The sequence below is a fragment of the Anabas testudineus genome, chromosome 21, assembly GCF_900324465.2.
Source record: "Anabas testudineus chromosome 21, fAnaTes1.2, whole genome shotgun sequence".
NCBI lineage: Eukaryota > Metazoa > Chordata > Actinopteri > Anabantiformes > Anabantidae > Anabas > Anabas testudineus.
In genome coordinates, this window is record NC_046629.1 from 18,150,703 (window position 1) to 18,170,912 (window position 20,210).

The following is a 20,210-nucleotide window of genomic DNA, read 5'->3' on the forward strand; positions in this document are numbered from 1 at the left end:
CTAATCTAATTCAAATAATGCAATATATTACCAACAGATAAATAACATGAATGAAATGCACTCCATGTGATCAACCATACTTTTATTGTAGCATTTTAAAGACCTCTAAAAAGAAACAAAAATGATGGAACACTTCAGAATGATTAAAGCAACACAGGACGTGTTAGAAAGGGGACATCTGTGCACATCTAGATGCAGTCTAGATAATTTAGTTTGTTCATATATCTTTTAAAAAAAAGTGCATTACTGCTCACTGTTTAAAATGTGCACCATATAACTGCAGTGTCCCTGGTTGGATTCCCAGACAGTTCTTCTATGTCATACCTCTACTCCTCCCTCCTTGTCCACAACTCAGCTGAAAGTGATCTGACGAAAGCAAAAGCTGATAAAATGCGCGAGTGAGAGTACAGGAAAAGGCCTCATAATTGGCAGATATGCCTCCCTGCAGTGAGCTTGTTTCAGCTGACCTGTTCTAAAATGCAATATTGGTATTAATCACCAAAAAGAAGGGCCCTAACTTTAGCTATTTCCTGTCGGGCCCTCTAGACTGACTGAACTGAATCATTCATAATCTGTTTACATTGGTGTTCCCTCTACAACGTGTCAACTGACTGAGCTCAGACATGCACAAGTGCACAGAGATCACAGACAGAAATACAGCTCAGGTAGAGCTGTGCAGTAGCTGACAGATAATTGGGATTAATTAATAGTACAGTATGTTCTCAGTGTGTCACATCTCACATAGTAAGACTTTGGAAAAGCGGATGTCATCATATGGTTTAGGCCTTTGTTTGTTCTAGTTGCAGTTCCATCTCAGATGAATGGGGTAAAACTGTAATTAGTAAATGCAGATTTCAAAGGAAAACCTTATACTGGATTTGTTTGGTGCCTTTTTCCTGGACTGGATTCCCCAGTGTTCACGAGTTGCAGTTCTACCCCAGGGGTTTGGCCTTGTAGTTGTGTTTCTGGCGTCCCAGACTTGCTTTAGCTGCCTGTGTCCAAGTAAAAGTCGCAGGCAACTTAAAACAAGCCTCGAAAGCTAGACTGTGTCCACTGATGTAGTTGTAGGTCTGTAGCGTCTAGATGGTGATTAGCATGTGGCCACATATCCACAGATAAGAAAAGAAAAGAAATGCACATTTTTGAGCAAAGCGCATGTTTATTTAGTTTCCATGAAACATTATCATTTTACCATATTAATCTGGGCTATGGTTTAGTTTTTAGTTCTAAAAGTTGGTTAAAATCAAATACATACAACTAAACATTGCTGCTAGGTTTCACTAGTCTTCCACATAAACTTCATATTCATATTCAATCATATTTAAAATTTAAGCTGGATGTAAACCATCAGGACACATTTCAAGCAAAAAAACATCAAAGCATATCAATATGGTAATCAATTTCTACTTCAGTTTAAAATCAGCTGCTATAAGGAAAAAGAATTTCAAAGTTTCTCTTTAAAGTTTCAGACCTACCTGGGTGTTCTGAACTCTGGTTGAAGTAACCCAGCTTGCAACTTGCTACACTACTCAAGTGTCACTGCTGCTGTGAGTGCAGCCTCTTTAATCAGTCTGCAGAGGAATGTATATTTGAGAAAGGTGTGTGTGCATAGTTACACATTTATTAAAAGATCCTGGATTTGTGGGTGTGGGCCTGTGAGCCGGTGCAGGTTTGTGGGTGTGTAACACGGAATCCCACGTCCTGGACCGACAGGAGGGGTGTGTGTGGAGGTAAACACACTCCAGGATCCCGGCGTGTGACTAAAGTAAACATGACGCTGTCGCATTAGAATACACAAACAAATGCTAAGCTATGAGAGTCTTCATATGGAGTACGCTTTCAGGTTGTAATGATAAATTCAATAATCAAGATAATTTACTTCACTTTTAATATATGTTACACTGCTCAACATAACATGTAAGTTTATAATCACTCATCATTAAGGGAACAATCCATCATTCATCTAGGTTTAAATAATTAGTAATACATAGAGGGTAGCCAGGTGTTCGACTGAGTAGATATACTTTTCCACTCATGTCTAAATAAATGGCAAAGTTGTCACTTTTTATTTGGCAAAATAGTGACACTAGAAAATAACACTCTGTAACAGCAGGTGGCGGTATCCTGTATTTGTCGTTAAAAAAAAAGGGAAAGCAGAAGAAGACGGACTGCAGCTATACAGACTGTCAACAGAGCAACACTTTGCATCATTTGCCTGCCATTTTCACACCACTCTGATCCACCACAGACTAATTATAGCTATTTTAAATCCATAATGTGTCTGATAAGAAGCTGTAAACGGCACTAAATGGTTCATTCCTGTTGTCGTGTAGTGAGTGGTGATTTCTTATTTTATATCTTATTAAGTTCCAACCTTTTTTTTTTTTTGTGAAAGAAAAGGGACTTTATTTCAATAAATAACAGTTCATCATAGAGAAAAAATAAGTCTGTTATTAGTTATTATTAGTTCAGGACCTTGGACAGTGAATGTGTAGAATGTTTTGTCAGGAATTAGGAGCACAACATGGAAGACATTTTGTTGTCTGTTAGAGGACCTCTGCTGGCCTCTTCTGAACTGCTGAAAGAGAAGTGAAACTGACTAGTTAAAGCTACACCTAAGCTTTGCTACATCAAATACTCAAAGGAAGATTAGCTCCATTTAAATGGCATTTGTCAAGTCTGAAAATGATTCTTTATCCTGATTTACATGTCTCCTGAACTAGACTATCAACAATCGAAAACATATGGCTTCAAATTGGAAAACTACTATAAGCTTCTTTTTTTTTTTAATGGCTTTTTATTACCGGCCATTTTGACAAACTGTGCCAAAGAAGAGTCAAAGAACAAATAATAGAAGCAAATGTTATCTCGTGCTATTATTTATTTGAAATAAGAATACAGTCGGACAAGAACAATATTACACATCCTACAGCCTAACAGAATCAAAATGTTCCCTGTATGGACTGGAAGGCTAAATGATGTATGTCCCCTTTCTAATAGTTTAGTTCATAGAGGCTCTAATTCTGCCATGCTTGTGCGCCTGTAATTTGATTACTGGTGCAAATTGAGTGGCAGTTCTATATAGCCAATTCTTTCATTTCTTTTATTTGTTTATTTGAGTTATTAAAACACCATTGTAAGAGAAAATAAGGAATACCGACAGTCGCTAGTTTTGAAGAAAAGCCTTTATTTCCTATTTCAAGAACATGCTTTAGCATGGTAGTAGAAGTAGGTACTTAGATATCCATACACGCAGAGCCACAGATTGATAGAAAGAGGTTGTCCATCTACTGTTCTGTAACAGTGGTCTGTCCGGGGTTCAAGTAGAGGAAGGGGTTCAGGGAGAGTTTTTTTATTTTCTTTCCAGGTTGGGTCAGGCAGGCAGAACGAAGGCTTAGTGCTGGATCCTACGAATAGACTGCACCTGGTTGGTGTGAGCCTGGGTGCTGTACTCGTTGTAGTTTCTGTACTCGCCTTGGTGTCTGTCTCTCTCCAGGATGTACTGGTAGCCGCGGTAACCAGGGAACTGGTAGGCCACCCAGCTGTGAAAAAGAGAGAGGGGGTGAGTCAAGGCCAGCAGATCATTTAAATAACAAGTAAGTATTTTCATCAGGGTCCGTAGGAAGAGGTCATTATTAGTTAGCTAGTTTGTATTTTTACTTGATCATATCAAACCTCATCAGGATGCTGTGCCTTTAATTTACTGCCAAAACTATATTTTACCTCAGAATTATTTGAAATTAAGTTAAATATTTAATATTTTTTGACTAAAATAACGCCAATAAAGAAAACCGCATTGACGACTAAACTGAAGACTCAAAAGAGCAAAACAGAGAAGCACAGGGTATAACTTACGCTCCGGAGTTGATTTTGATAGAAGGCACCTCCTTGCTGCACCAGCCCATGGCCTGCAGGGAGGGGTAGTCATCGCACACCTCAAACTTACGGCCCTGGAAGTCCTCACACTCGTACAGGGTCACCTTGCTGTCGCTGTGGTTCTGCAGAGAAAGAGACAGAGGGGAAAGGCATGATGGTGCTGCCACAATTTGGGCAAGGTGGTGGTGAGGTAACTGATATAAATATTTAGATATGATTAGATGGATTAGTGGGGAGATTGCAAAAGCCATTTCTTTCAATACTTTGGTTCAAGTAGAGCAGCTATATTAAACAGGGTAGGTCGACCTAAGAGCTAAGATGCTAGTTGATAGACTGGCCGGTTGACTGGGTGGATGAGGAAACTTACAGCGCACTTGATGGGTCTGAAGGAAAGCAGGTGCTCGGTTCTGTAGCTGCTGTTTCCACTCCAAGCCTCATAGCGAGGGTAGTCTCCCTTCTCCAGGATAAACTGCTGTCCCTGGAACTCAGGGTACTCATAGCCCACCCAACTGTAGGATGGAAACAAAGAGAAAAGTGTTGAGGCCAAGAGAAAGTAAAATGAAAGAACATAAATAATATTTTTAAAGAGCACAAGCATAAAAGAGAAGCTATGCACATAAACTTATAACGACCAAAAAATAACAACAACAAAAAGAATTTGCACAGTGCAGCGACACAGAAACTGCCATGTTCATTCAACAAAAGAGCTCAGACACCCACAGAACGGCCTCGAGGGAAAGGAGCATGCAGCTCCCTTTGTTACTGAGAGCACAAAGCAAACACAAAATACTGTTGCTCCTGCCTCCAACGCTGCCGCTGCTGCTGCTGCTGCTGCTGCAGCCAGGGCTTTTTATCTGATCACGAGTCAGTCAGTCAGTCAGTCAGCCATTCTAGCTCACAGCCGGCAGCTGCACACAGCCAGCTCATATCGCAACAAGGTCACACATGGATGCATGCACACGCACACATGCAAACGATACATGCCAACTAGCAGTGTAATAACACTGTAGGCGGCAATTTATGTTTTATGTTTTTGTTGCTCTGTCCTTTCTACAGTTGATTACAGTCAGTGTTTGAGATGTGTCCGCTTTAATAAGAGTTCTTCGAGCTGATAAAATTAGAATAGCAAGCAAATACTGTGATTGTATTAGAGACACTGTTTTTAAGCATTCATATTTGACACAACAGCTATGTTAAAAAAAACAGAAACAAAATAGTCTCATTGTGATCCACAGTGGCCAAAAAAATCCAGAAGAGGAAATCATGTCAGGACCAGAGCTTTCAAAAGAGAAACAACAACGTAAACTTACGGTCCATTCTCAACCTTGATGGAGCGGATCTTGTTGAAGCCCCTCTCCATGATGTTCTGGCACTCCAGCATGAACTCGCAGCGCTTTCCCTGGAAGTTCTCCTCCTCCCAGACTGTGATCTTGAACTGGCCCATCTGCTCCATCTGTTGAGTGTTCATGGCTGCTGTCTCTCCCTTGGGGGTTACTCTCTGAAGAATGAGATTTTCACAGTGATAAGTAGCAGCAAGATTTGCACACGTGTCATAATTCACAAACAAATGTTTTTGTGGAGCAAACGTCTTGAGCATCCTTAATGGTGATTCAAGACAGATGGGAGCAACCGTAACCATACAATGCTGATGAAAATATCTCACGACTAGAAGTTTAAGTACTCAGTAGTAACATAAAATAAATCGTGCTGCACTGGTACTTTTCTGGTAACATTATATAGTTGTAACTGTAAAGAAATATCTGTTAAGGTCTCCCTCCAAAGCTGTCTCTGTAAGAAATCTACTCATTCATCATTTTTCCATTTCACCACAGTGCAGATCTGCCACTGCTTGAGTAGAGGAGACTCTATCAAGAACCACAGACGTGTCTGCTGCCCATAATTCTACCGTGTAATGGTGCTATAGAAGTACAAGTGCACCGCCAACAAACTGCATATCTGTGAGTGATAGTTTAAAAGGGTAATAATATGTTCTTTTAGATATTTGTTTCTAACTATCAGTAGTTCAATCAAATAATAAAAGGCACCCAGCAAGGCATGGGTTTGCCACATTTCCCTATAGGAATGAACCCATTTACTCCAAAAGCCCAAGTATAAGGTGGTTTCCATGTTTTTGCTCTTCGCAAATCAAGCCTTATTTAAAGTCTACCCATAGCAGTCTATCTATCAAATCCACAGCTCTGAGCTGCATCTTGGTGTGTGTCGAGCTCCACCCCAGTACACAGAGCTGTCCCCTGATCGCAGTTTCTTAGCTAAGTCTGAGGCAGTGTGTTGATATACTTACAGACGGTACTGAGGTGGGACAGATCCAGTATAATCAATGTCGGGGAAGAGACCCTCGCCTGTGTTTTTATAGGGCCGGGCCCCCTGGACCTGCGCCATTCCATTTGCCCAGCAGCCTTGCACACTCAGCAGCTGAGTGGGCCGGCTGAAAGGGGAGCATTAGCCTCGTGCTTTGTGGAGGCTCCATAGCACCATTGTACTCAGAGCCCCAAACTGACTTAGTCATCAATATGGCAGCCATGGTCAGTGGCAACCTGACCCAGGACTATACAATGGTAACGCACTGACACAACAGTTTGATTGGAGTGGCAGGATAATAGACACATTCTGGGAGCTGATCCCCTCTCTCTCTCTCCCTCTCCCTCTCTGTCTGCCATAGGTAGACGGGATCCTAGCTGGAGGTGGGAAGAGGGCCCAAGGCATTCCACAGAGTGAGTAAAGTGCCAGTTTCATCCAGAGGAGGTCCATATCTCACGAATCAGCTAAACAGTGTAACAGTATTGTAGTATTAGTGGCGGTACATTCAGTACCTACAGCTTTGTGTTGCCATTCTGGACTTTGATACGTATAGTTCTGCTTATAGAAACGAGGAGCAGGAAATAATGATCTTTCAGCAAGGACAGCTGTGGTATTTAAATAAAAGGACTAGCTGAGAGTAAACAGGCAGTCTCTGGGACTATATTTCTGTCTGTCAATATATTTGTATTTTTCGGTCAGTCAAATCCCTGCTAATACCAATTCAGATACATATTTTCATTTATATAATAAATCGCATATATTTCCATTCAGGAGTGAAATACAGTATATGATGATGATACAGTAAGTGAGGACTGTGTGTATCTATTGCTGACTAAACTGTTAGTTCAGGGTCTCATCCATTGTTTAAGAAGCAGGCTTTTCATGTCAGAGCTTTATTCTGACTGTGATATTTTTCTGTTTTATCATTTGCTTGTTTTGCACTTTTTCACTATGTCACTGTCAAGTTGTGTATTTTTTCCCTTCATCGTTGCTGCCATCTAGTGGCAACATCTTCAAAGAGGGTAGCACAGCTGTAAAACGAAGGCGCTCGACTTACTGTATTAACATACAAGTGAATAAACATTTGATCATCAGCACACGGCGCAGAGGACATTTAAAGGTAATCAACTTCCCTTTCTTACTAAATATACAGTAAAGGACTCAGCTCATTTGTTTATGACTGTGTGTGTGCAGTCTGTATGTGTGTGTGTTGCACCTGTGGGCATGTGAGAGCTGTTTACTTGTATGAACAGCTTTTTCATTGTCTTCTGTTAACCCGTTCATTGTCTCTTTACATGTGTGTGTGTGTGTGTGTCACCCTACTTGCCCCCGGAGCAGGTGATGGGCAGGTGAAAGGAAAGCCTTATATAGACACAGATGTTGTGTGAGTGTGTGTGTGTGTGTGTGTGTGTGTGTGTGTGTGTGTGTGTGTGTGTGTGTGTGTGTGTGTGTGTGTGTGTGTGTGTGTGTGTGTATTTGTGTGTGTGTGTTTATGTAATGCTTAGGCTCACAGCTAAGCTCAGTGATAAATGGTATACACATTTGAAAATGTACATACACACATACACATTTTCCTTTATCAGGTCTGAGAGGAAGATAAACATCCTTAAACTTGTCTACACACACACGCAGGCACTCATATACACACACACAAATGTGACTAATTTCCCTGTTAAATACAGCTGAGAGGATTTGCATATGTGAGGGATAGTAAGGTCCAGTACAAAGGTAGTACTGTTCTAGTTTGAATCGTTATCTGGCTGTATAGAAAATTTATTCATTTCTTCTCACACTGTTCATGTGACACCTCTACTGATCACTTGTCGGTTCTCTAACACATTGGAGCCAACGGCGAATTCATGATATACTGCCACTAGCTTCAGGGTGTTTTGAGGAGACTTTAAAAGGCTGCAACTTGATTTGTCTTTTAATGTTTTTCTGCTTCCAGATTGGTTTATGTTTGGCGCAGGGCAAAAGTTCACCTCTACATTAAACTCAGGCAAACTTTCGATCACAGCCATATACTGGGAGCCATTATCTGATTGTTGTCCTGCATGGTAGTGTAACTGTCACAGCACATGAGATCATTTCACAAGATCAGGTGCACTCTAATACCTTTATCACTATGGTTTTTGTCAATTCAAAGGTAATAACAACAATGAATAGTAATTGTAAGACTACATAAGTGACTTGGCTTAAGTGAGGTCTCACAGAAAACATTAATGTTATGGTGTAAAGAATGTTTTGTCTTTACCTTCAAGCTTTTCCATTTTGTTATATCAGCAATGGTCATTTTGTGAAATGCAGCTCACATACTTGCAAACATGCTGTGTTTTTAAAAATCAACTATAGTATCTATAACTAGAGTAACTGTAGTAGTAGTGATACTGATAGTAGTATCTATGTAGGTTTATGCAGTTTACATAATTCATATTTTTAATTAATACTAAACATCCTATGTTTATCTGTTTATATTATATACTCATGTTTTGTACTTGTCTAGATCAGTTCCAGTGCAGGAAGTGTGCTAATGCTGCTGAGAGAGATCTTGTTTTCTGGGTCAGTGTGAGTCTGAACTATTTGAATAGTCAGTGAATGCACCTGCACACACACACACACACACACACACACACACACACACACACACTAATGTGTTTGCATGCAAGAACACACACACTGACACACAGATTGCGCTGAATAAATGCCCTTCTTCAGGTGGAAGGTTACCGTGGTGACTAATCCAGGTAAGGATGATGTGAGCAGGACATCTGCTCGTACCACCTCCACTTGTCCCTGCTGATCTCTGCAATGACACCCAAGCAGCTGGATTTGCCCAGAGGAAACAAGGAGAGAAAATGGAGATTATGATGTTTTCTGTGCTAGTGTCCTTTAATTATCAGTATTGAATTGTGATGACAGGCACAAACCCACACTGCAGTTGATAAGCTGGTATATGAGCAGATGCGTGGGAGAGGGGGGCAATGTTACCTTTAAAGGGCCTGACAGACAAAACTAAGAACCTTAATCACAGCCTTAAACTAACAGAGCTCCCTTTTCTGATATATCAAATATTATCATAGCTTTCATTTAGTAACACTCAACCAGCAGAAAGTCAGAGAGCAAAGGTTAGGAGTAGCCAACCAGGAGAGGGAGTCGGCCTCAGGCATTTGCATGGCTCTTCATTATCAGTAACTGTCAAAGGAAACAGCACACAGCCTACAGGCAGCACAGACACACACACACACACATACCCTCTGGGAAGCACTTGATCCACCAATTACAGATAGAAGCAAACATTTGGGCAGGCCCCACAAATATAATCATATTTCTGTTGTGCAGATACAAACAGTGGTCTTAATGGTGCTGATAGAGCATGGCCCTGCAGAGCAGAGTTCATGGGGTCACAGAGGGGGCAGCAGGAGACTGGAAATAGGAGACATCACGTGTTAGGGTTTCCTAGTGCTTAGCAAAATTGTACTTACATAGTCCAAATCATAAAGTTGTATTAGAGATATATTTATAAACACATATTTACACAACCTTGATTTGGATTTTAAAAACTCACCAATTGAAACAAGCAAAATGAAGAGAAACAGTATATTAAAATAAAACAAGATGATAAGAATCAAAATTTCCTCACGTTACACCGTTCTGTGCTTGAAAAAAGCAGGTGGCCACGCTGCCACGTTGAATCCTAAACAAATTAGCAGGAGCAAATTGTTGCTCCTGAAGCTGGTAGGAAGGGTGTAGCAGCAGCAGGACCAGTTGGGACAGTCAGCGTTAATCGGGGCAACGTAACCAGGATACTGAGGAGTGTGAGCTTTCTCTTCTTATGGCTTTAAACAAATATTGACTAGAGCTTCAAGCTGAGGCAAATAGGCTCTCAGGTAAAGACAGACGTGTGGGACTGGCTTCATTATACTGTCTGTTTTAAGGTGAGGATAAGTAGAGGCCTTTTTGGTCGTTTATCAGATAACCAGAAACAACCTGAAGAAATATTCTGCACAAAGAACCAAACATTTAAAAAGAGAGAGAGAGAGAACACCAACTTTCAGGTGGAGAAGGTGGACATGCTCTACTGCTGGACACTGTCTTAAAATAACTTTTAATTATACAACAAAAAGTGTCCTGTTTTCACCCAAAATGATAAAATTTCCAATCACAATTTGGCATGGCATTTTACGCTCACGCCAGTGTTAGCTCATATTTATGTAGAGTGAATATTCTATAAGGCAGCATTTTAAAGGAAGTACTTTGAGGTGGAAATTCTGTTTTATATGAACTCATTAAGTATACAGGTGAATGAGAAAGATGCATTTTTGTGTTTTGGCACTTTGATACTCTAGTAAGGGTGCTTCTGCTGCTCCTCATTTTGCATATTATAGGAATCATCTTGAAATGAATCTAAAAATAATAAAAATCCAAGTTGAATCATATGCAGTGTAATCACCAGTTTATTGTCAAACCCTTAATCCCTTAAACACTTAATCAAATAGTTCAGTTAAACACCAGTGTACATTTAGATTAAACACTATAATGCATATATGATTTTTGAAACAATCATAAAAAGTGCAATGGCTGAATGCTACATCCAAATGACAGATGGCCTGTATCAGATGTCTGCTGTGTGTGTGCTTAATGTTTAGTTAATGATTAACATAACCTCCCATTAAGCCCATCTCTCTGTTCTCTGGTGTTTGCCTGGAGCCGGCGTTTGTGACGTGGGAGGTGGATGGTAATGAATAGGCCCCCAGTGGAAAATTCATGCTGTCATCATGAATGTGCTAGTGGGAAAATGATTATGAAAAAGCTCCAGTGGGCGATATGAAGATTAGCTTTCTTACCATTGTAAATGTCAAATTTGACACTACATGATAAGAATATGATCAGCCAGGGACAATTCTAGTAGACAAAGAGTAGAGCCAGTGACTGAAAACTAAACATCACTTCAACATGTCAGTTACAGGTTTATCAGTGGGGATACTGAGCCTCAGACCTCCACTGACTTGAACAGACAGGTGTGTATCTTCAAACCCTGCAGGTTCTGAATGAACATGTGACAGAAAGTAAGACTAAACCTTCTCAATAATAAAGGAAACCTCCTGTTGGTTTTAAAGTGGAACTTTTTTTTTTAATCTATGTATCTAACTTCCTGTGTTGAAAACATTATGAATCGTTCACCTGTACAAACCTCTTTCTTCACTTTTCTTACTCAGCTCAACACGATCAAACACCGATTCAACAAAGTTTAACAAGAACATACTTGTCTACTCTAATGAGTCAAACTATTCTTCTCCGCCAGGGTTCTTTTGGTTAAATGACTGTGACTCCACAAGTCCGGCAACATGTTTATCCAAGTCTGCCATGGTTTTCTTTAGAGGACTGACTGCTGCCAGCTGTATGTAAATGAGGCTGCTCATTGAAATAATCTATTCGGCTGGGCCTCAGGTAAAGAAAGGTGTTGCTGTTAAACTGTCTTTGGTGGAGCAACTGCTTTTAATGGTTCTGAGAATTTATGTTAATTCTCTGCACTTTTCAATTAAGCTTTGTGTTTTATTACAGGAACCTGTAGGGCAGCATCATCAAACCCTAACGCTTGTTTTAAACCACCAAACAAAGCTTTGTTTTAGCTCAGTGGTTCCACGGTGGTGGAACAAACTACCCACCTCTGCAGGATCAGCAGCCTCAATTCTCAAAAACGGAACTATTCTGCAACTTTCCCTGCGCTTAAATCTTACAAATAAAATAAAAAACTAAATCTTGCACCCCATGAAACACAAACTTAAATATGTTGCCTCGCGTCTGATAAATAACTGAATGTAAATCTAATTGTTGTATGAATTAACAGTGGGTCACATCGGTGATGTTCTTCCGTAACGAAAACCAAACTTTGCGTCTTTTCCAGATGCCAACCCATATCTGCATAACGCGAGCCGAACGAACAAAACTTCATCTTCAGGTATTGTACGTGAGGCTCAACGTGAAGCAAATACGGACATGGAAAAGTCACAAAAACGCTCCAGAGAGAGAGAGAGAGGATGCAGCCTAGTGAGCGCGTAACAGCTGGCTTCTCTGATGTCAGGCAACCTTTTGGAGGGAGATGCAGACAAAGTTAGAAAACGAAGCAAAAGTAAAAGGTTGACAACAGCTGATGCTCTGGAGGAAATGAACACGTAGGAAGAGTGTTCCTGTACAACCTACCTTAGAAGAAGCAAAGCGGTGACGGTGCAGCCTTGGTCAGGTTTGGCTCACCTTTTACGCGCACTGAGTGTGTACCGTTTGTGACAGGTATACACCTTTTATACCTCTACATGCTCTCTCCCTTCCTCCCCCCATCCCCTCCCATCCCCCTCCTGGATGAAAACGGGAGTGAGGATCCTCTGCGCGCACACAGACACCTGTCGCACGGTGCGTTGCTCTGATCCAATATTGACATAAAGGGGGGAAGGGTGTATGTGTGTGTGTCTGTGTGTGGGGGGCGGTCACAAACACACACACAAAATGAATTATTCTCATCAACACTCCCTCCTTCGCCTCTGTGCCAGGCAACGTGTCTGACCTTTGTTCCTGTACTGATCTGTTTAAAAAAAAAAGGCTCATTGTAACGTAGCTACCTGCCGACTTGCTCTGTTGCTCTGTTCAGGTATAATTTCCATATCATATGCCTTGCAAATGACTTTCTGCTGCGGTGTGCTTCACCTGGTCCAACATCTTTGGGGAAAAGCTTGATGCTTGATGATATTGTGGAGGGGGAAAGGTGGAGTGTCCAAGTCCAAGCTGGTGTTAAAGAGGGAAATCGGCCTCCAGACACAGGAAACATCGATGTAGAGCGCACATTTACCCAAAGAGAATAAAAAAACGAATATATATATATATATATATATATATATATATATATATATATATATATATATATATATAATAATGGCAGGATTGTGAATGAGTTTCTAATTACCTATCTCACAACAGAAGCTATACAACATCCACATTGACAACAGGCCAATCAGAGGTCTCGTTACTGCTCTATGGGATGGATTTGGCTCTGTTTGCAAACTTAGCACAAGGCTTTAAATTACAGGGACACTCCTCCAATATGACGCAGAAATGCTACTTTATCAATTACGGTCATAACTCAGAGTTACACAGTATAATTTAACTATAGCTCTGCTGGACCTCTGTTAAGTTTCAACCATTTCAATTATAATATATATATATATATAAGTCCAGCAGCTACAATAACAACATCACATCACATATTTCAATTTCAATTATTTTTTGTTTTATTTGTATGTTTAAATACATTTTTGTCTCTTTACATTTCAATTTTTATTTTTGGTGAATTAGTCAAAGTACATGGAGGCAAAAGGGCAGACAGTCCAAATTTAAACTGTCCAATAAATCACAAATACAACAGTGTTTTTTTTTGTTTTGTTTTTTTTTACTGCATCTTGGCCCATTAGAAACTGAACTGGCTCCAGAACAGTCTTTTGAAGGGAGTCAAACTGAAGCGAATTCTCCTTGTGTAAACAAAACTCATCGACTATTTAAGATTAACTTTTACATTTGTTGTGTCATCATAATTACCGACTTACAACTTCAAGAAAAATAAATAGACAGGATCACAGAACATTATCTGAACTCCATCGCCCATTACCGACCTTCGAGAATGCTTAATTTGCACCCTGAAAAAAGAGTTCTAAATTAAAGACAGAAATTGTAAGGTTTATGCAACAATTAAGAAGCATCATATGAAATCACACAAGACTGGGAGTTTGTTGTAAAGGCATTACACTGACTGGAAACAGTAGACTTTGTTGAGGAAAAGCCTTGTGTCTCTGCTTTAACAAACAAATGTTGAGGAAACTTGGATCAGGTCATAATCAAAACAAGTAATTAAAATAAAATGAACACTAACTATTCAAGCTGCCCTATGATTTAATGCAGATGGACCTGGACACAGGAATTAACCCAGTCTGGAGGGGACACAGAACATCAACACACTGCAGCGACTACAGAGGTTTTTATTGGAACAGTTGAAGTTTACATTTGATATCGGTATGATCATACAGATCGGGTTCTGGGATCCTATTGGCTACTCTGGCCCAATCTTTTTCTATAAGCATCCCAGCCTGATTTTCTGTATGCTTCAGCAGCTGTCAGCCTGTCAGAGGCCTCCAAGACCCCCCCCCCCGTCCCACGATGAAGACATCAGAGCCTTTGCTGTAGATAACATTTGATATCGGTATAATCATACAGATCAGGTTCTGGGATCCTGTTGGCTACTCTGGCCCAATCTTTTTCTATAAGCATCCCAGCCTGATTTTCTGTATGCTTCAGCAGCTGTCAGCCTGTCAGAGGCCTCCAAGACCCCCCGTCCCACGATGATGACATCAGAGCCTTTGCTGTAGATAACGTCCTCTGGTGTGGTGTACTGCTGGCCCAACACATCACCTGTGAAAGGAGGGAGAGAAACAGAGCAATGACAAAAACTGGTGATGATGATGGGTAGAGAAAAAGAAGCTGCTGATTGTTCAAACACAAGCAGGGTCAGCAATCATCCCTTGTACTGCAGCGCCATCTTGTGGAAGATGAGTCACAGCATCAAAAAAAATAACAGAGCCTAGCACAACGATTCAGTCAATATGTTTATATTACTTGGGAGTAATGAGTCCTCTCATTACTGTACTCAATCACTCACTCCTGTGAGTGATTCGTTCATTTCCAGTTCATTGCAGTACCTTCTCTCGCCACATGGCAGCAGCTGCATAAGCTCAGTCAGCAGGACAGGAAACAGAAATGATTAGTTCACGACTCAATCAACTGTGAGTCCGTCCTCAGGTCCTCATTCTTTTGTCATGTGACAGCCAGGCCGCTCAGGCTACGTGGCAGCGATCACTACAGTTCTTTCACGAGTTGTTCATACGGATTGTTAGAGATCGTTCTTTCGTTCATTTGTCTTGTGACAGCTGTAGCTCAGCTACGAGGCTGTGGACTGAGAAATGTGAAATGAATGATGTCCGATATCTGACGCCAAAATGAGTTTTACTTTCAATTCTCCTCTACCAGCCGTCACGTGAAAGGCGGCTCGGGCTGTTTTGTTCATCGTTCACAGCTCAGGCTGTAGCAGCAGTTCACTCGTTCGCAGATCGGTCTCTCATTCATTTGTCACGTGACAGCAACCAAGTCACTGTGGCCCTGTTAAACAATATCAGGGAGGATGCAGAACACAAGTCACTTTATTGTGGTGTGGATTTGCTTTCCTATGTTTTCACATGGTTTGAATTGCTTGTGGCATTTTGTGTATTATAATTTGTCAGCTGAACAAACCATGTTGTCATCAGTATATAGTGTCTGAGAACCACGGCCATTTTTACATCGCCCACTAGAGGGCTACACCGCCACCTGCTGTAAAATGAACGAAGTGACTCAAAATGACAGCACATTTCCACCTCTGTGGGTACAACTCAATTTCCTTAGTTCTTTTAAATTAGGAAAGTTGTTCATTGCTCTTTTGTCAATCAGACTTACTGTTAATATAAGAGGGAAGTAAATGACAATAAGTTCAGTGTTCAAAGAGTATTCAGTTTACCTCCAGCATGGAGCTGCACTCCAGGGGTCATGTGGATGAACTCTGGCCTCTTTGTCAACTTAGAGACACAGATAAAGCCGATGACAAAGTCTGACTGCTCCTCAGCCATCTTCAGCTGGAAAGACAGAGATAAACAGTTGTAAATACTCAAAACGTTTCATCAACCTTAGGACAAGGCCTAAAAAGATCCATGCTTACCACAGCACTTGTGTATTCACCAGTAGCCAGCGAACCCTGAGAGCTCATCTGTGCAATAAGTAAACAGCCTCGGCCTAGAGGCTTTCCTACGGCACTCAGACCCTTCAACACTCCGGGCCCTGGAACTGCATGAGCATTCACTATGTGGGACCAAGATGAGATCTGGTACAATCCACCTGGAAAACAGATACAAGATAACATACACTGTTGAGCTGCTTAAGTCATTTTGAAGATGTATTTTAAAAGCTGTAGAATCTTTTTACCTTCATACTGATGCTTGACCGTGTTCCCAATATCGGCAAACTTGCGATCTTCAAAGATGAGGAAGTTGTGTTTCTTGGCCAAAGCCTGCAGCTTCTCACTGAAGGCCGCAGTGTAGTCCTGTTAGCACACATAACAAGATCAGTCGATTTGTTTTGACAATGTTCCTATTGTGACATAGAAACTTGTTCTACTCCTACTTCGAGGATGTCTACGTGGGTCTTCAGCATGCAGATCTTTGGACCTAGACAGTCTGCCAGCTGGAGCAGCTCCTCGCTGCTGGTCACATCAGCGGACACACAGAGGTTGGACTGCTTCTTCTCCATGATCTGCAGCAGTTCTGATGCCAGAGGGTGAATTTCTGCAAGTGAGAGCAGCAAGAGCAGATAAAGAGACCGATTTCAAAATGCTAAATTTAACATTCATAATTACGTAACCATCTAGTTAGCTTAAGTAAGAAGATGACATACTGGGTAGTTTTGCTCTGTCTGCATAGCTCAGCTCCAGGTTCTGTTCCAGGCATGGTTTCTTTGTGGCAGGAACATCACTGCTATTCTTATTCTTGGGGCTGAAATCAGCAAGTGCAAGTTGCTAATGTTATTTTGTAATTGTTACATAGAAAGTACTAAAACCAACACCGATATTCAGGGGAAAAGCTTCACAACTATACCTGAAAGTGTTATTGTCCCGGATGAACTTGCGAACGCTCTCGTCGGTCTGGGCATCAATGCGTTTGGCTTCCAGCAGCACATCGAGCAGCTTGAACATGGAGATGACGGGATGGAGCCGGATTCCCCGAGACGCCAACATGTCCACACCGCCTTGCTCTCTGTCCATTAGCACGATGGCATCTGTCACCTTCACCAGAAGAAACGGTGGAAGGTTTAAGAACATGGAGCCATTGTTTAGATAGGTCTCTTGTTTGCTGCCCTTGGTAATACTGTTATAAACAATATACAGCTTCTATAACTCACACATTGACCACTAAACACAAGCTATCAGTGCTATTTTATTAACACTGCTACAACGTTTTTTATACTGCACCTTCAGACCCTCTTTATAAAGAACTTCAGCAGTCTCCAGGATGCTGCTGCCAGTGGTCACCGTGTCCTCGATGATCAGACATGTGTCCCCTTCACGAAAAGACCCTTCCACCAGGCGCTTGGTTCCTATCAGGTTTACATGTGAATACAAACGTCAGTCTAAATCAACTGACTGTTTTACACACTGAATATTTTGGTAAAGCCAAATAATGAGCTAATTTAGAGCTTTTTATCCTCCAGGGTACCCACCATAGTCCTTGGTCTCCTTTCTCCTGATGAGCATGGGCAGTTCATGTCTAGAGCTGATAATTGTGGCCAAAGGCAGAGCTGTGTAAGGAACCCCACACAAACTGTCAAACTGCAGCCCTTCTTTTTGCACTCGCTGATAGATAAGACTTGATACCTGCAAATAAATACATTTAAAAAAAAGAAAAAAAAAAAGAAAAAGAAAGAGGAAAAAAGAGTCTACTTTTTTGTTACCCTATGATGTTTCTTAGTAATACCAGGCTGAACAACAAATGAGTTAACATTTACATTCACACAGTACACAAACAATTAAAGTTAAATTCGTCACAATAATAAATACTGTTCAATTTATAAAGTTAATATTGTGACAAGCCTCTGAGTGAACAACTCTTTTTATTTTCATGAGAACATCTGACAGTGACAGCAGGTCTCAGTTCAGTCTACAGTCCGGAAATTACTAATCTCCCGCCATTTCTCCCGAGTCCCCCCTCCACCCGGAAGTACTATACACGAAGCACTACACGTTTTCCTCACCATACCAGTGATTTAGCTACACAGGTTCACACAAGTCCAATATAAACTCACACAGATGCCAACGTCTTCACAGAGAATTTGTTTTACTCCTGCAGATTTGTTCTCTGAACCGACGGACTGACTGAAAATCCATTAGTATCAGTACCATTAGTACAAACTAGTGATAACGCTGGGCAGCCACATGTGCTTGAGTCACTTACCAATAAATACGGAAAAAGTTTCAACATGAATAAAACGACAGGCTGCATTTCACTAGTGTAACTGCGGCGTGTTTAATGGATCTCCTCTATCCCAACTTATTCAAACGTGTTATTTGACCTTAGTCTAAAACACTGTGAGGACAGTAAGACGTGTTTACCTCGTTCATTAGAGCAGGGTAGGACACGAAAACTCGGAGGTCGAAGTAAATCGGTGTCATCATGCCGCTCTTCATCTTGTACTCCCCAAATTTCACCGCGTTCACATCGTGAAGCTTCAGGATTAAACTGTCAATGCTAGCGTTAGCCATCTTAAACACATGGGATAAACTGAGAGGTCTGCAGTAACTTGATCCGGATGTGTCGTTTTGTCACGTGACAACAGCACTACAGTTCTTTCACGAGTGGTCCATACGGATAATTCATTCGTTCATTTGTCACGTGACAGCTGTAGCTCCACTACGGAGCTGTGGACTGAGAAACAAGGAAATTAATGTCTGATATCTGTCGGTCATTTATTTGTCACCTGACGGCGGACATACATTACACCGCAACCCGCTGTAAAATGAACGAATTACGCGATTAATTCATAAAGTTAATATTGTGACGAGCCTCTGAGTGAACAACTCTTTTTTTATTTTTTTAAGAACCTCAGACAGTGACAGCAGGTCTCAGTTCAGTCTACAGTACGGAAATTACTGATCAACTATGTACACTACACAAAAAAAACGAACCAAGACAACCACACAACGCATCACAGCAGCAGCTGGAACAGCAGCATCAAACACCAAAGAACAATGTGCTTTACCTCTGGGTCGCTACAATATATTCGGCATGTGGTGTTGTATTGTGCGTCAGACTGATGGTGTTTTCCCCACCATACCACTGATGAGGCTACACGGGTAACATAGGTCCCATAAATAAACTCACACAGATGCCAAAGTCTTCATTTAACGGAGAATTTGTTTTACTCCTGCAGATTTGGTCTCTCGACCGAGCGACTTGAATGGATTGAAAATCCATTAGTATCAATGTTGGACTTATAACTGATAACGTTGTGCAGCCACATGTGCTCGAGTCACTTACGGATAAATACGGAAAAAGTGACATTTCAACATGAATAAAACGACATGCTGCATTTCACTAGTGTAACTGCGGTGTGTTTAATGGATCTCCTCTATCCCACCTTATTCAAGCCGGTTATTTGACCTTAATCTAAAACTTTGTGAGGACAGTAAGACGTCTTTACCTGGTTCATTAGAGCAGGGTAGGCAACGAGCACTCTGAGGTCGATGTAAATCGGTGTCATCATGCCGCTCTTCATCTTGTACTCCCCAAATTTCACCGCGTTCACATCGTGAAGACACTGTCTGTTTAAGCCTCTACTATTCAAAATATTATTAAATCATTTCCCTGTAGGCCTCTCCTCCTGAAGTCCTCCATCATGACCTCTCACATGTTCGACTGTCTCTGGCTCCTGGCAGTCCCTGCACATCCCAGTGTTGTTTTCCTTGGGCACCACCCTCTGTCCTCTCCCACTTTTCTCTGCACCCGAGACAAATGTTTTCCTCCCTCTCCACTGCTAGTTTTTTTTCCGTTTTAGAATAAAGCGCAGGTCTTTTTCATACCTGCAGGTTACAAACGAGTGTTTGAAATCGTAGTTACACCACATGTACGTGTAGTTGTTGCTCATTAGTTTAGATACATTTTACTATGTCGTCGTTATATTTTTCTTCTTTCAAATAACTCATATTTTAAGATTAAACCCAGTTTTCTGGTCTTATGGGACAAAACATTTTTGTCAGTGTACCCTAAGACCACACCTTAGTCAACTTTTAAATAGAGATATGCTTTTTTTTTTTAAACGTACACATGTTCCTTATGCAAATCTTTTTATTATTAATGATTTATTTCAAAAAAGGTATGCTTAAAAACACAAACACTCAT

At 41.0% G+C, this 20,210-nt stretch overlaps 2 protein-coding genes across 4 annotated transcripts; both read right to left on the minus strand.

Moving 5' to 3' along the window:
• Positions 1-3,167: 3,167 nt before the first annotated feature.
• Positions 3,168-9,187, minus strand: cryba2b (crystallin, beta A2b). The gene is made up of 5 exons (XM_026376613.1): positions 8,923-9,187; positions 5,187-5,374; positions 4,244-4,385; positions 3,856-3,998; positions 3,168-3,542 (listed from the first exon to the last, which is right to left on the minus strand). The coding sequence occupies exons 2-5, from the start codon at positions 5,342-5,344 to the stop codon at positions 3,395-3,397; spliced, it is 591 nt and encodes a 196-aa protein (XP_026232398.1). The 5' UTR covers positions 5,345-5,374; positions 8,923-9,187; the 3' UTR covers positions 3,168-3,394.
• Positions 9,188-13,611: 4,424 nt separating this feature from the next.
• Positions 13,612-19,750, minus strand: umps (uridine monophosphate synthetase). 3 transcript variants are annotated; one of them, XM_026377113.2, is made up of 10 exons: positions 19,513-19,750; positions 17,536-17,689; positions 17,288-17,412; positions 16,914-17,101; positions 16,714-16,811; positions 16,444-16,604; positions 16,246-16,363; positions 15,983-16,158; positions 15,785-15,899; positions 13,612-14,646 (listed from the first exon to the last, which is right to left on the minus strand). In XM_026377113.2, exons 1-10 carry the CDS (start codon positions 19,585-19,587, stop codon positions 14,453-14,455), a joined length of 1,404 nt encoding a protein of 467 aa, XP_026232898.1. In that variant the 5' UTR covers positions 19,588-19,750; the 3' UTR covers positions 13,612-14,452. The 3 variants fall into 3 exon arrangements, with proteins under 3 accessions (XP_026232898.1, XP_026232899.1, XP_026232897.1); XM_026377114.2 differs by having other exon boundaries at positions 17,536-17,613; positions 19,513-19,749; XM_026377112.1 differs by lacking the exon at positions 19,513-19,750 and adding an exon at positions 18,425-18,733.
• Positions 19,751-20,210: the final 460 nt, after the last annotated feature.